Raw genomic sequence first — 12,821 nt, forward strand, 5'->3', positions numbered from 1 at the left:
TTCTAAAAAAAATGAAAAATATTATTTAAACAAACATATCAAACGGTCATTAAATATTAGTGCCCATTATCTCTACACACAACCGTACAGACACTTTGCAGCAAAATCATGGCTTCATATCACAATTCGAGCTCAATAAACATTGCCATTCAAAGAGAGTGACGAGGGGTAGCTCATGGGAACACGACTCAACGAGTCAACGTAATTACGTAACCCGACACAGAAGCCAAAGTTGAAAGTTGACACATTTGACATATGGGTTGTGTTAACGGCCCGCAAGCTCAAATTTTCCTTACTTTTTTTCTGACACAGTTTTTGTCTTTTTATTCAATCTATGTCAATTTTTAGTTTTGTAGTACTATTTTTTTACTTTTACTGATAATTATTTTTTTGTCTTTTCTGCACTTAACCAGCAGCAAGCTGTCTCACTACATCTCGGATCAAAACCTTTATTATCTTCACCACCTCTCTCTCTCTCTCTCTCTGTCTCGGTTTCTCTGCTTTTGTTGTTTTGAATTGAAACCAATTGTCATTTTGGTTTCAGTTTTCATTTCTCTTATAGATGGAGAACCCTCTGCTAAGCGGAGAAAGCAGTAGAGCTAGAGCGGCGGCTGGTCGCAAGAGAGAGCACCATAATCGTTCTGAGGCCATTGCTTACGGCTCGAATTTTGAAAAGGCTGCTGCTCTCGTTGATCTGGTTCGTTTCATTCTCTGTTTCACTTTTTTCACTTTTTTAATGTATCCAATAATTCATCTTCTTTCCCTTTTTAAGAAAGTGTTTATTTTTTGGGGTGTGTTAAGATTAGAGTTTTGGTGAATGTAGCTGTGTTTTAATGGTGAATTTAATAATGGGTTTTGCGTTTGGTAATTATGTAACAATGTAATGAATGATTGTAGTTATAGTTGTTTAGGCTTATTTTATTTGTTTTGGATGTGGAGTTTTGGAGGATTTAGATGTGATTTGGTGATGTTGAGGTGAATTTTCAAATGGGTTTGTGTTTGATAATATATGTAGTGGGATAAAACTTAGATGTAGTCCTGTACATTAGGTTCTCAATTGCATTCAAACACTTGGTTGCATTTGCCAATAAGACATAAATAGCATTATGCTTCTTGTTAATACTGATTTTTGAAGTCTATTTCATAATGGGCTTGTCTTTAGAATTTCAAAATAGGTTTCCATGAAGACAAGTTAATTTGAGCTTTTACCATAAAAGAAAATGAAAAAGAAGAGTCATACGAGAATTCAAATTGATTTTGAAAAAAATTAATATCTTGTAATGTGTGGTGATAGAATCATAGAAGGGGTGGCACATTAATCTGTTTGACATTTACAATACATTGGTAATATATGTTTTTTTGTTTTTTGTTTTGTTTTGTTTTTTTCTCAAATATTGTCCTTCCATTTTATGATTGCAATCTTTTGTGATTTTGTTGAAAGCCTTTAAAGTACATGATGAAATCAGGGATATATTTCTGAAGTTTCTTTTTAATAATTCTGTTAACGTGTGTAACTAACCAAAGAAGAAGTTCATTGATGTGCATCTCTTTTCTAATTTTTATTTTTTTTATCCTCATAAGGTGTCCTTTGTTTTACATTGGATTTTGTGATATTTGGAAGACTTACAAATTGTGTAACCAAGAAAGAAACAAATAGAAATTTTTAGCCTTGTCTACCATATCTCTCTCTGAACAACTATATAACATTATTTGAGATTTTCAGTCACTACTTCTTTATTATTCTTATTCTCAAAATTTTCCAACAAATGATTACTTTTTATTGGTTATTGGCTGAAAATGCTTTCTGCAGGCTGAAGATGGTATTGGTTTACCTGAGCAAATTCTTGATCAATCAAACTTCCAGACTGCTGCAAAATCCTACTTCGTTTTTATTCAATTTGATTTCATTTGGTCCCTCAATTATTTTGCAATGATAATCCTAAATTTCTTAGAGGTTGGGTTTTTTATTTTTTATTTTTTTGGTAAACCATGGTATTTATTTATTCTGAACTTTCTAAACTCTGTGCAGAAACCTTTGTGGTGTACCAACTATTCTACAGATTCTTGCAATGATAGGGATTACTACTTTCTTGGGCAATTGCCCTACTTAACTGGTGAGGAGTCTCTTATTTATGAGGTAAGAGTTAGATATTTAGAAGAATTGTATATGACCTCTAGACTGTTGATGACGTATGCTGCTATTTTATTATTCTTTTGAATACCATTGGAGTTGGTTGAACATGATTGGCATGGAAAAATTTGCAAAAAAAATATAATTTTAATAATAATTATTTAAAATGGAACTGTTTGAAAACTATTTAGGAATCTAGTTTATAGGACAAAGCCACTTCTGTTCAGCATCTGTTTGCTATCTTTGTGCCAAGTGGTTACCTTATATATTTGAAATGATTGGAGTTTCTTGTTGATGTAGGATCTTAAAAATTTTTGCACCAAATTAGGATTATTAATGATATTTTTAATGGTTCTTGAATAGGATTTGATGTTTAAAGGTGTAGGTAAAGTTAAGTAACAAAAATATTGGATCTTGAATGAATTTGAAGGCTTTTTGGTGTCAAAATAGTGAATAGAACATGAAACAAAATAAGGTAAAGCCTAAGCAACCACACCTAAGTTTCCTAAGAAATCACATCCTCAAGGCTTAAAAAAATTAGCTGATGGAATTTTATTAAAGTCAATCGCTTTATCTAAATTTTATTGACTACATAGTACATAGAAGCTATTACCAAACCCAATTGTAGAAAGGAGTACGAACTACTAATAACCTCTTCTCTAGAAGGACCAACAATCCTAATAACAAAGCAAAGTAATTAGGTACTTCAAAATCAAATAGAAAAAGACTCAACATATAATTAGACAAATGGGCCCGTAGTACAGCCCATTCCAGAAAATCTAGAAAAATACTAGATTCCCCTTATTCTAATAAATCTTAATTAAAACTGATCTAGCGACTTTCTAACCTAAATAAACTTAAGGGTATATTCCACAAACCACCATTCACCCTGAGGTCTGTAATAATACAAACTAAGTTTAAAACATTTTAAAACTTACTAATTTCAACCTAAAAAGACAATTTTGTCCCTGAAGACATTTTAATCCCTAACCCCGTTAGCTATTCCGTTAGTCATTTTACATTTTTTTTTCTTCACCTTTCTCAAACGTAACATGTCTGCTGTCTTTCTACCTTTCTCATTCTTCTTCCCTCTGACCTCTCTGCGTTGTTTTTGCGAATCCTAACCTCTCTGCACTCTGCTCTTCTTTTCCCTCAGGCCTCTCTCTCCAACCTGACCCAGTCTCCTCTCTCTGATTCACCCTTTTCATTTATCTCTTTCTTCTCTCTGCAACGGCAGTGGTGCATGGGTTTGGTGGTCTGGGTTGGTTGTGGATCGTGATTATGGTGGTTGTTGGTTGCCGGTGATGGGTTCTGGTTTGTTGTGGGTATTTTGGTGGTGGTGGATTCCGATCTGTGGTGGGTTGGAGTTTTTTTATTTGGGTTTTGTGGTCGGTGGTTGTTTAAGGTGGTGGGGGTGGTGGGTCTGATTTGGGGTGGATTTGAAATGGAGGTGGTTATGGGTTTTGATCTAGGGTGGATTTGCAGTGAGGTGGTTGTGGGTTACTAAGTGGTGATTGGAATTTTTGGATTTGGGTTTTATTGATGTGGGTTTGGTTGGGTTTTGTCGCCAGTGGTGGTCACTGGGTTTAGTGGCCAGAGGTGGTTGTTGGGTTTAGTGGCCGGTGATGGTGGTGGTGGGTTCCAATATGGAATGAATTTGCAACGGGGGTGGTTTTGGGTTTTGATGTGGTGGTGAGTTTTCTATTGTTGGAGCAGATTTGACTGGGTTTTGGTATGGGTAGTAAAAATTGTGTTGTGGCTCTTGTTGTAGTTAATCTGAGTGGTTGTGGCTAATCTGAGGAGTGGTTATGGCTGATCTGAGGAGAGAGAGTGAGGGAAGAGGGATGAGTAACAGAGAGGGACAGAGAAGAGAGAGAAACTAACGGAGGTTAACGTTGTTTAGTGGTGTTTAGGGACAAAATAGTCTTTACGGACCAAATTGGTCAATTTTGGAATGTCTTGGACCTAGTTGGTATTAACCCAAGAGTAAAGGGTGGTTCGTGGAATTCATCCTAAACTTAATACTCTATTACAGTCACTAATAACTAAAGTAGCCTATGAAAGGATCCAAGAGGCTGCACATCAAAACCAGATCATAATTCTAGAATATTTTGATATTTACTCTTGTTTTTTTCTTGAACCATTTGTTGGTTGCATCAGTGTGGTATCAAGGCAAAATTTGCCAAACAGTATAATTCTGGAAAATTATTAGGTGGATGGCATGCATTCAAAGTTATTTAGTTAGTTAGTTAGACTCTTTTTGGAAGTTGATTTTAAGAAACTTGACTTTTGGGCAAAATCAACTCGCCCTTACGGCAAATATATAAGTCTGGCGTGGATTAAAAAAAGATAAAAAGCCACATGGAAGTTGAGTTTACTGAACTCGACTTCTATTAAAAGTTGAGGATATTGAACTTGACTTCAAGCTTAGGTTAAAAAAAAATTCATGGGGGTTAAAAACGGGAATCCAAGTTTCATATAACTAGATCCGCAAACCTCCATTGGAGTTGGTGTCTCTTGACATGGTAGTGTATAATCCCCAATTGTGGTGCACGAGGTAAGAATCGGATGACTATCCGCATGTAATGATTGGAATTCTTCCTCGCCACCACCTTCCAAAGTTGTTTGTTGCACATCTTCACCGTCAACTTCTATACGAGACTCTACACTTATATATAACTCGGCAGTTTTTAACTGGGGCGTAGAGTTTATCTTGTCAAACATAATCTTAACATGCTTGTTTACTTTTATTTCAATAGGCGTGAAGACAATACAGTTACTGAACATTGCATGAGGAGCACGATATATAATTTTTATGTCATGCAACCGACGGTCCAAATCTAGCTCTTTCATAATTTTCTTTTTCAACTTCTTCAAATTGATCTCCCGCAGTTTTTTTAACTGAATAATCTCTAACTTTTTACTAGGCCCATCATATGTCACTTCATAAGTCACATCATTGCAGGGCTCCCCATCATAATATAGATATAAATCAATCGAACTCATTACAAGCTTATAAGTTAAATAAGTTTACTAAAATTTAGTGACGAATATAACACGTTTATTTGATATGAACTACAAAATATTGCCTCAAGGCAAATATAAAGATAACATTGTATAGTCCACCAAAAAATTATAAACAAATTTTTAAACTCAAACAAATTTATACATGGTCGCTAACCTTAAAAAATTAATTTTTGTTACATCTTACAACTAACAAATCATTACACATTATAACACATTGCAAATAAATAACATGTTATCAATTCATTCGCATCATACATAACAACACATTACAAAGAAAAACTTATTACATATTGAATAACAACCCATTGCAAAGCACAAATAACAAATACAAAAAACAATAATAATAATGATAATAAATTACTATTACAAACAATATAAAAGTGGCATGTATATATATATATCTACCGAATGAAAAAGTGAGTATATATATTAGTCAGGTCTAGCCCAAAAAAAAATTAAATGTTTTGAATATTTACCTACAAATTGAAGAAGAAGAAAAGCTTTTTAATTTGTAGAATGATCAATGTGTGTGAAAGGGAGAGTTTGGGCGTGGGAGAGAGCTGGGAGAAGTGAGAGTTGAGTGAGTTAGATGAAAAGTGTATTAGTGTATCAAAGAGTTTATATCTGAGACAGTAGAGGTTGGTGTAAAATTTATTGGAACTCGAGTTTGATAGACTCGAGTTCCATTTAAAATTTTTTTTTTACCGTGCTCACATAACTGAGATAGGTGGGGTAGGTGGTGTAATCACTAGCCTAGAAGTCGAGTATGCTATACTCAATTTTCTATGGTGTACGTGACTTTTGCTCGTTGGTAACCGAAGCTTGAAGTCGAGTTCACTATACTTGACTTTTAATAGAAGTCGAGTTCAGTAAACTTGACTTCCACGTGGCTTTTTTCCTTTTTTTATTCCACGTCAGACTTATGTATTTGCCAGAATGGGAGTTGATTTTGACCAGAAGTCGAGTTTCTTAAAATCTACTTCCAAAAAGAGTCCAATTAACTAAATAACTTTGAACGCATGCCATTCACCTAATAATTTTTCAGAATTATACTGTTTGACAAATTTTATCGTGGTATCAACATAAATTTATTATTCATGGGGTAATATTTATTATATAATTTAAATAAACCATGATGAACTCATGTTTAGGAAATTAATAGGCACATAGTAAGTTGGGGCCACATTTTAGAATACTGCATCCCTCACCTATCCCACCCGAAAGAAAATTCCTTTGAATTTTTTATTCAACCTTTTTGTAACTCTTACAGACAATGGGAATAAATATAAGAAATAAGTTGGATGGCTAGATAACGTACTTTTGATTAGAAAGTGTCTCCCCCCTTTTGATAAGTCCAATTTCTTCTGGCTAGTCAATCTCTTGTGCATTTTATCTATAATGAAATCACATATGTGCCTTAAAGTGAGATCCCAAAGGCAAAAGTATTTCATCAGAATGGATGAGACATGTAATCCAAAATTAATGCCAATTCCTTGATATTCATTACCACTCCAATGGGCACATTTTCAGATTTACTTAAATTGATCCTCAAGCTTGAAACCGCCTTGAAGCAAATGAGGATGCATCTTAAATAGCAAAGTTGGATTGAGTTTACATTGCAGAAGATAAGTGTATCGTTAATGAAAAGGAGATGGGATATCACCATTTATGTCTCATATTATTAATCGTAAAGCCATTCAAACATCCCCTTGACACAGCTTTTGCTAACATCCTTCTCATGCCTCAACCACCACAAACAATAATAGGAAAGGGGATCTCCTTGACATTAGCCACCATTGCTATTGAAAAACCACTAGGGGTTCCATTCACTAGGATAAGAAATTTGAATGTGGAAAAACAAAATGCTATACACTTTCTCTTTTTTCCCCCAAAGCCACATCTTTGTAACAAATAAATCAAAAAATCCCAATTGACGTGGTCATAATTCTTTTTTAGATCAATTTGCACAAAACCCACAGATTGTCAGATTTCAAATGACTATTTAAACATTCATTTGCTATCAGGGTAGTGTCAAGTATTTCCAATGGAGACATACAAGATTCAAATCCTCTCTCCCCTGTTGTAATTGTCGAATTAAAAAAAGAGAGAGGATATTGTAAAGTATTTATCTTCCTTGAATACATGCATTTTGAGTGTTAGACACCATATCTCCCATTACCCCCTTAAATCTGTTTGCCCAAACTTTGACCAGAATTTTATAAATACTACTCTCCAAATTAGTAGGCCTAAAATCCTTCACTTCAAGTGCACCCATTTATTTGTGATTGGAATGAGATTTAGATATTTAATTGACAAGATTTTAAGGATTTTGGTTGTCATAGAAATGGTTATATTTGGATGGCTACCCCCCATTGTTTTGATGTGGTGCCTTTGGAGGGACAGGAATAACTTTGAGGATTCTGAGAGAACTTTGCCGAATCTTAAATAATTTTTCTTTAAAACCTTGTTGGATTGGATGTTAGTAGTGTGTAGTTATTCTCTATGTTTGGTTTGTGATTTGATAGATCTTTGTAATTTGCATGCTTGATTGTATGGTCCCTAGTTTTATACACCTGTATACTTGGGTGACTCTATCAGTTTGATCTCAATAAAATTCATTATTTAAAAGTAAAAAAAAGATTTTGAGGAATTGCTGGATATTTATAAGTGATGCAAATTGTGTTGGATATTTGTAACTGATGCAAATTTAAGTATCTGTCCTACATAGCTACTATTTGGATAAGAAACTTCAATGTTTAATATGATTTTATAGTTTGTTCATGTTCCAAAAAGCATTGCAACTAAAATTTCATTTTTTTGATAAGATTTATTTTTTGATTGGTGAGTTAAATATGTTCAGTAGGTTTTGAATCCATGACATCACCGACCAACCACAACTCTCCAGCCAAACTTCTAAGAGAAGGAAGTTCCATTTGAGTTGATGGTCATTGGACTTGATAAGAAAATTACAAGTGAAATTTTGATCTTTTGAAAAAGATTATGATGAATTGTTGAAAGTTTCTTTGATAATGGCAGTAAGTAAGACCTGTTTAAAAATCTGTCTTAAAGGAACAAAATCCTCAGTTTGTCTTCTTTGATCAGAAGTCTCAGGTTTGACCCATTATGAGAAGGGTATGTAGTTTGGTTAAGCACAGAAAAGAAAAAATAAATAAAGAGCATGGCCATTTGTTGTATCTTTGTTAATGGATGTTGGATTGTGGGTAGGTGATCATTATCAAATTCTGATAACCTGTTAATGATGTTTTCTCGGTGGGCTTTTTTTGGTTATTCGATCATATTACGTCTAGTGTTAGAAGGTGTTGATTGAATACATAGCATGTCAAGGATTTATGCTATTTATAGTCTGGTTTGTAGGGAATTTAACCGAAATCCTAACCTGTGAGAAACAAAAAAAAATAGAGAAAACACACGTCAAAGAAAGCAATCAAACGCACAAGACAATATTTACGTGGTTCGGCAATTTGCTTACGTCCACGGAGTTACAAAGATTTCACTATTATCAGAGAAAAAGAAAATATAAGGTGCGGCTACAATTTTCTCTCACAAAAAACACGGCAACAACCCTATAAAAACGCTAATCACCAAAGTCGGTTCCACAATGGGCTAAGGCTTGGGCCGCCTCCGCTCCATGGACTAAGCCTCAGTAAATCTCCCAATAAAAACCATGTAATATTATTCGGGTCGGGTTGGGTTGTCAAACCGGATCAAACAAAACTAGACTCCACAAAGTCCAACATGGTTAGTCTTAGAAATGATACATGGTGTTGAGGTGGTACATAAATCTTGTACTCGAACTACAGAATGTTTAATTTTGGGCATGTTGCTAGATCCCTAAGGTTTATTTGAGCATCTTAGCTTAGTTTTTTTTGTACCACTAGTTTCCTTGGTTTGATGTATTATAGAGACAATCTTTTGCAAGTTTCATTAGTTTCTGCTTTCTTATGCAGGGCATATCTCTATTCATACTTGTGATACATACCTTCTTTCCAATTTCATATGAAGGGTGCTGTCTTTATTGGAAAAGTCTTCTTAATCGATTAAAGGTACTTCCTGATTCTTTCTCGTGTAGTTATTTTCAGACTTACCAAAAAGTGAAGAAAGTGATTTCCTGGTTTTTAGTTTTTACCAAGAAGCATTTTTTGATAATCAGAACCTTCTGTATATATCTTGTACTAGGTATTTAAATTTGTGACTCAAATAACTGATAAGTTCACCAAAGAAAGTAAATCTTTTGTGAGATTGACCTCTTTAGTTATTTAGCTGATTCTCTCTTAGTTGTATTATTAACCACTTATCTTTTCATGTTGCTTCAATGGATTTTCTCTTTGGTTGTCATTCTGATCTTCTTTCACCTTTAGTTTGTATTGAAATGCTTCTAGATGTTGTTGCATTTTGGTTCATTGAATATGTTCTTATTATTGAGATGACTTAACCTCATCCTTACTTGTATTCTCTATCATCCATGTTCATACTCTTATTTTGGTTGCATTTTTTTAAGTGCACATGTTGCTTCTTGAGTGACCATTTTGCACCTTATGCACTTTTATCATAACTTTGTTTGCATTTCTTTTGTATATTTCCAGTTCCAGTGTACTAGGTGTGCCCTGTTTTAGTAAAATCTTTACTTACTAAAAAGAATCTGATTTCTTCATATGATAGTTACTTGATGATAAATGCATATTAAATGCAGTTTGGAAAAAAAAAGGTTAGCAAGTGGATCTAATAGAAAGAGTTCCTAGCAGGAGTTGGTTTGATCAAGGTTAAAGTGTTGACCATGTAAGACAGCCTGAAATTGCCTTTGATATATAAAAAAAATTATATATTGTTTTTCTATGATTTGGATGGAGGCCCAAAACAATGGTCTATGATTTAAGCTGTGAATAGATCGAAATGCATATTTTGTTGATAATGAAAAGAAGTCTTAAGCAATGAAATATCCTTGATAGAAAGTAAAATGTAGCCTCTTAATTTCTAAATTTTCTTTCCATTAATTTTTGGATTAGTTTTGAGTAGTAGCAGCAACAAAAACATCAACAGCATCCACAATGATTGGACCAGAATATGAAATAGTGTATCTTTGAGATCATATGATCTTGCAGTTTATAATGCAATTCATATGTTGACCCTTTTATATGTAGGCCAGAGAAGAAAAAAGTCTGGTGCTGACGTATATCTGATTTATTTGTTGAAAGTTCAATATTGTGATATTTTGTTCCTTTAGTTTGATTGTGAAATTTCCATTTTTGTTTTTTACAGGTGGCTTTGCTGTTAATTTGGGTTGCTGATATACTGGTTTATGCTCTCTATTTGTCTCCAGTGGGCTTTGATTATCTTCCTTTTAGAATTGCACCATATATCAGAGTTGTGTTTTTCGTGCTGAACTTTAGGTATTGTGTGATAAAACCCTTTTTTTTTTTTAATTACCCATATCTTTGTGTGTGTGCATGCCTAGAATTTAGATGTAAGGAAACATGGTTTCATACACTGATTTTGCAGAGGTTAAGTCTTATGAACTTATACTTCCCAAGGTACATTTAAAACGTTATGCTTTGAAATGAAAAAATTGCAGTAGGGTCCTCTAAAACAAGAAATCAAGATAGTCCTTTTTTCATGGTAAGAAAAGAAAGAGAATGAGGACAATAAGAAAGAAAAGAATGAAGATGAGGTGACAGCACAATGTGACTCTTCTACTTATGATATATAAGAGAAGAGAGAGAAGAGGAGGAAGAGAGAGATGGGAGGAGAAAAGCTCTTTCAAAATGCCATTCAGCATTTAATTATCATTAAGGCTGATTCTGTGTTATACTAATACCGGAACTATTAATAGGCTTTAGAAGCCCTAGAAACAGATAGGAACCTTCTAGAACTTTCCCAAGAAATATTATAGTATGCTAAGACTCTAATTTCCTTGACAAAGACTTCCCAAAATTAATAATCATGTCAATCTTTAATAATATACATCCCTTGTCTAGGGATCATATATCCTGCATTTTACCATAGTGCAATTCTTCCAATATAGTCCAGTTGGCTTAATCAAATGTTGCCAAATCAATTAAATAGCTAACTTAGCTCCTCCTCACCTAGCTGCTAATGGACCTCAAATGTCTTTCGATGTCTCTCTCCCTCTAACATCTCCCTCTTCAAGGTGAATGGTGAATTTGTTGACCATCTCTTCATTCATTGCCCGGTGGCTAAGGATCTGTGGTCTATGGTTTTGGGCTTATTTGGAGTAATTTGTGTTATGCCAAAGTCTGTTGTTGAGCTCCTAGCTTCCTGGCAATATCGGTTTGGTCGTCATCGAAATGGACATATATGGATGGTCATTCCCCATTGTTTGATGTGGCGTCTTTGGAGGGAAAGAAATAGTAGATACTTTAAAGATAAAGAGAGATCCATGCCAGGCCTAATTATTCTTCTTTAGAGCATTATTGGACTGGTTGTTAGCTTTGGGAAACAAATCCTTATCTTATTTTCTTGATTTACTTGATCCATGTAATTTCTGTTCTTGATTTGTTTACCCCTGTATACTTCTTGTGTACTAGGTGTCTGTTTTATTTTATTTTATTATATTAATAAATCTTAATTAATTATCATAAAAAAAACCTCCCTCTTCATTCATTCTCTCTCCTATAGCTGGGATTGAGGAATTTTATGGTGGTGTCTCTTTTCTGGTGGTTTCTTTGATGGTGGGCGAGCATGAGACCATTATTGGGAATGTTATCATTTGACAAGCTTCCAGTTGTTCATGTGTCCGAAGATTTGTATCTCACTCTCTCCACGCCTTGGTGGATGGTACTGATTGCAATATTGATGGGTAGGTTGCTCACCATGAGATAGTGGTCATTAGCTTATCTCTTGTGGGACATTGGTAATGATCATTAGCTTTATCTCTATTCGAGATGCAATGGGTGGTCCCAATGAATATAGATGTTTGTGGGCTGGAAAGGGAGATCTCTTTGCCATTTGAGAAGTGTGGTTTGGGTGGTAGTTTCACTTTGTCTTATGAGGACAATTTGGTGGGAGAGAAATAACAGTACATTTCATGATTTCAAGTTTAATGGAACATCTTTAAAATTCATTTTGTATTATCCTTGTATGGCTGGATGCTGATCATAGGCATATACCATTGTGATTCTCTCTTTTTTATTTTTTTGGCTGTAATTTGTTGAGGAGGATTTAATGTTTTCCCCATTTTGTACTCGTTCTACCATTTCTACTAAGATTTTTATCACTTATTAAGAAAAAAATTCATCGCTAGTCTTCACGTGAATGGAGTTATAATCAAGAAGACCTAAGAGCAGTTAAATGAAAAATGAACTATGGAGTAAGGGTTATTCCTATATGGAGCAAGATTTGGAATTGTATAAAGCTGTTTTATTTGAAGACTGTCTTTGCTTAGGACATATATGCATGTGAGGTGATAATCAATAAAAGACTGCTAGGTGAAACCTGAAGGGCAGACACAACCATCCAAATACACAAGAAATTATTGATCATATCTTTAGAGCTGAGATGATAAAATTTTTGAAATTGTACTTTGAACATAAGACATTATTCTGTTGAACTGAAAAATCTGTGAAATGGAATTTGCTGATTGTTTTAGTTCTGTATCTTTGCTTTAAGGCAGGTTGTTTATTTGGTA

At 34.2% G+C, this 12,821-nt stretch overlaps 1 protein-coding gene across 7 annotated transcripts in view; it reads left to right on the plus strand.

Moving 5' to 3' along the window:
- The first annotated feature begins 356 nt into the window (after positions 1 to 356).
- LOC115955683 (two pore calcium channel protein 1-like) overlaps positions 357 to 12,821 on the plus strand; it is a 42,068-nt gene continuing 29,603 nt past the window's right edge. For 2 of the 7 annotated variants that reach the window (XM_031073928.1, XM_031073931.1), the window contains exons 1-5: positions 357 to 697; positions 1,811 to 1,954; positions 2,030 to 2,137; positions 9,127 to 9,222; positions 10,436 to 10,566. In XM_031073928.1, coding sequence (XP_030929788.1) covers positions 563 to 697; positions 1,811 to 1,954; positions 2,030 to 2,137; positions 9,127 to 9,222; positions 10,436 to 10,566 — 614 coding nt within the window. In that variant the 5' untranslated portion in view covers positions 357 to 562. The remainder of the gene's footprint in view (positions 698 to 1,810; positions 1,955 to 2,029; positions 2,138 to 9,126; positions 9,223 to 10,435; positions 10,567 to 12,821) is intronic. The other 5 variants (XM_031073926.1, XM_031073929.1, XM_031073927.1 and 2 more) reach the window with 4 other exon arrangements.

Source organism: Quercus lobata, chromosome 8 (genome assembly GCF_001633185.2).
Source record: "Quercus lobata isolate SW786 chromosome 8, ValleyOak3.0 Primary Assembly, whole genome shotgun sequence".
Classification (NCBI taxonomy): Eukaryota; Viridiplantae; Streptophyta; class Magnoliopsida; order Fagales; family Fagaceae; genus Quercus; species Quercus lobata.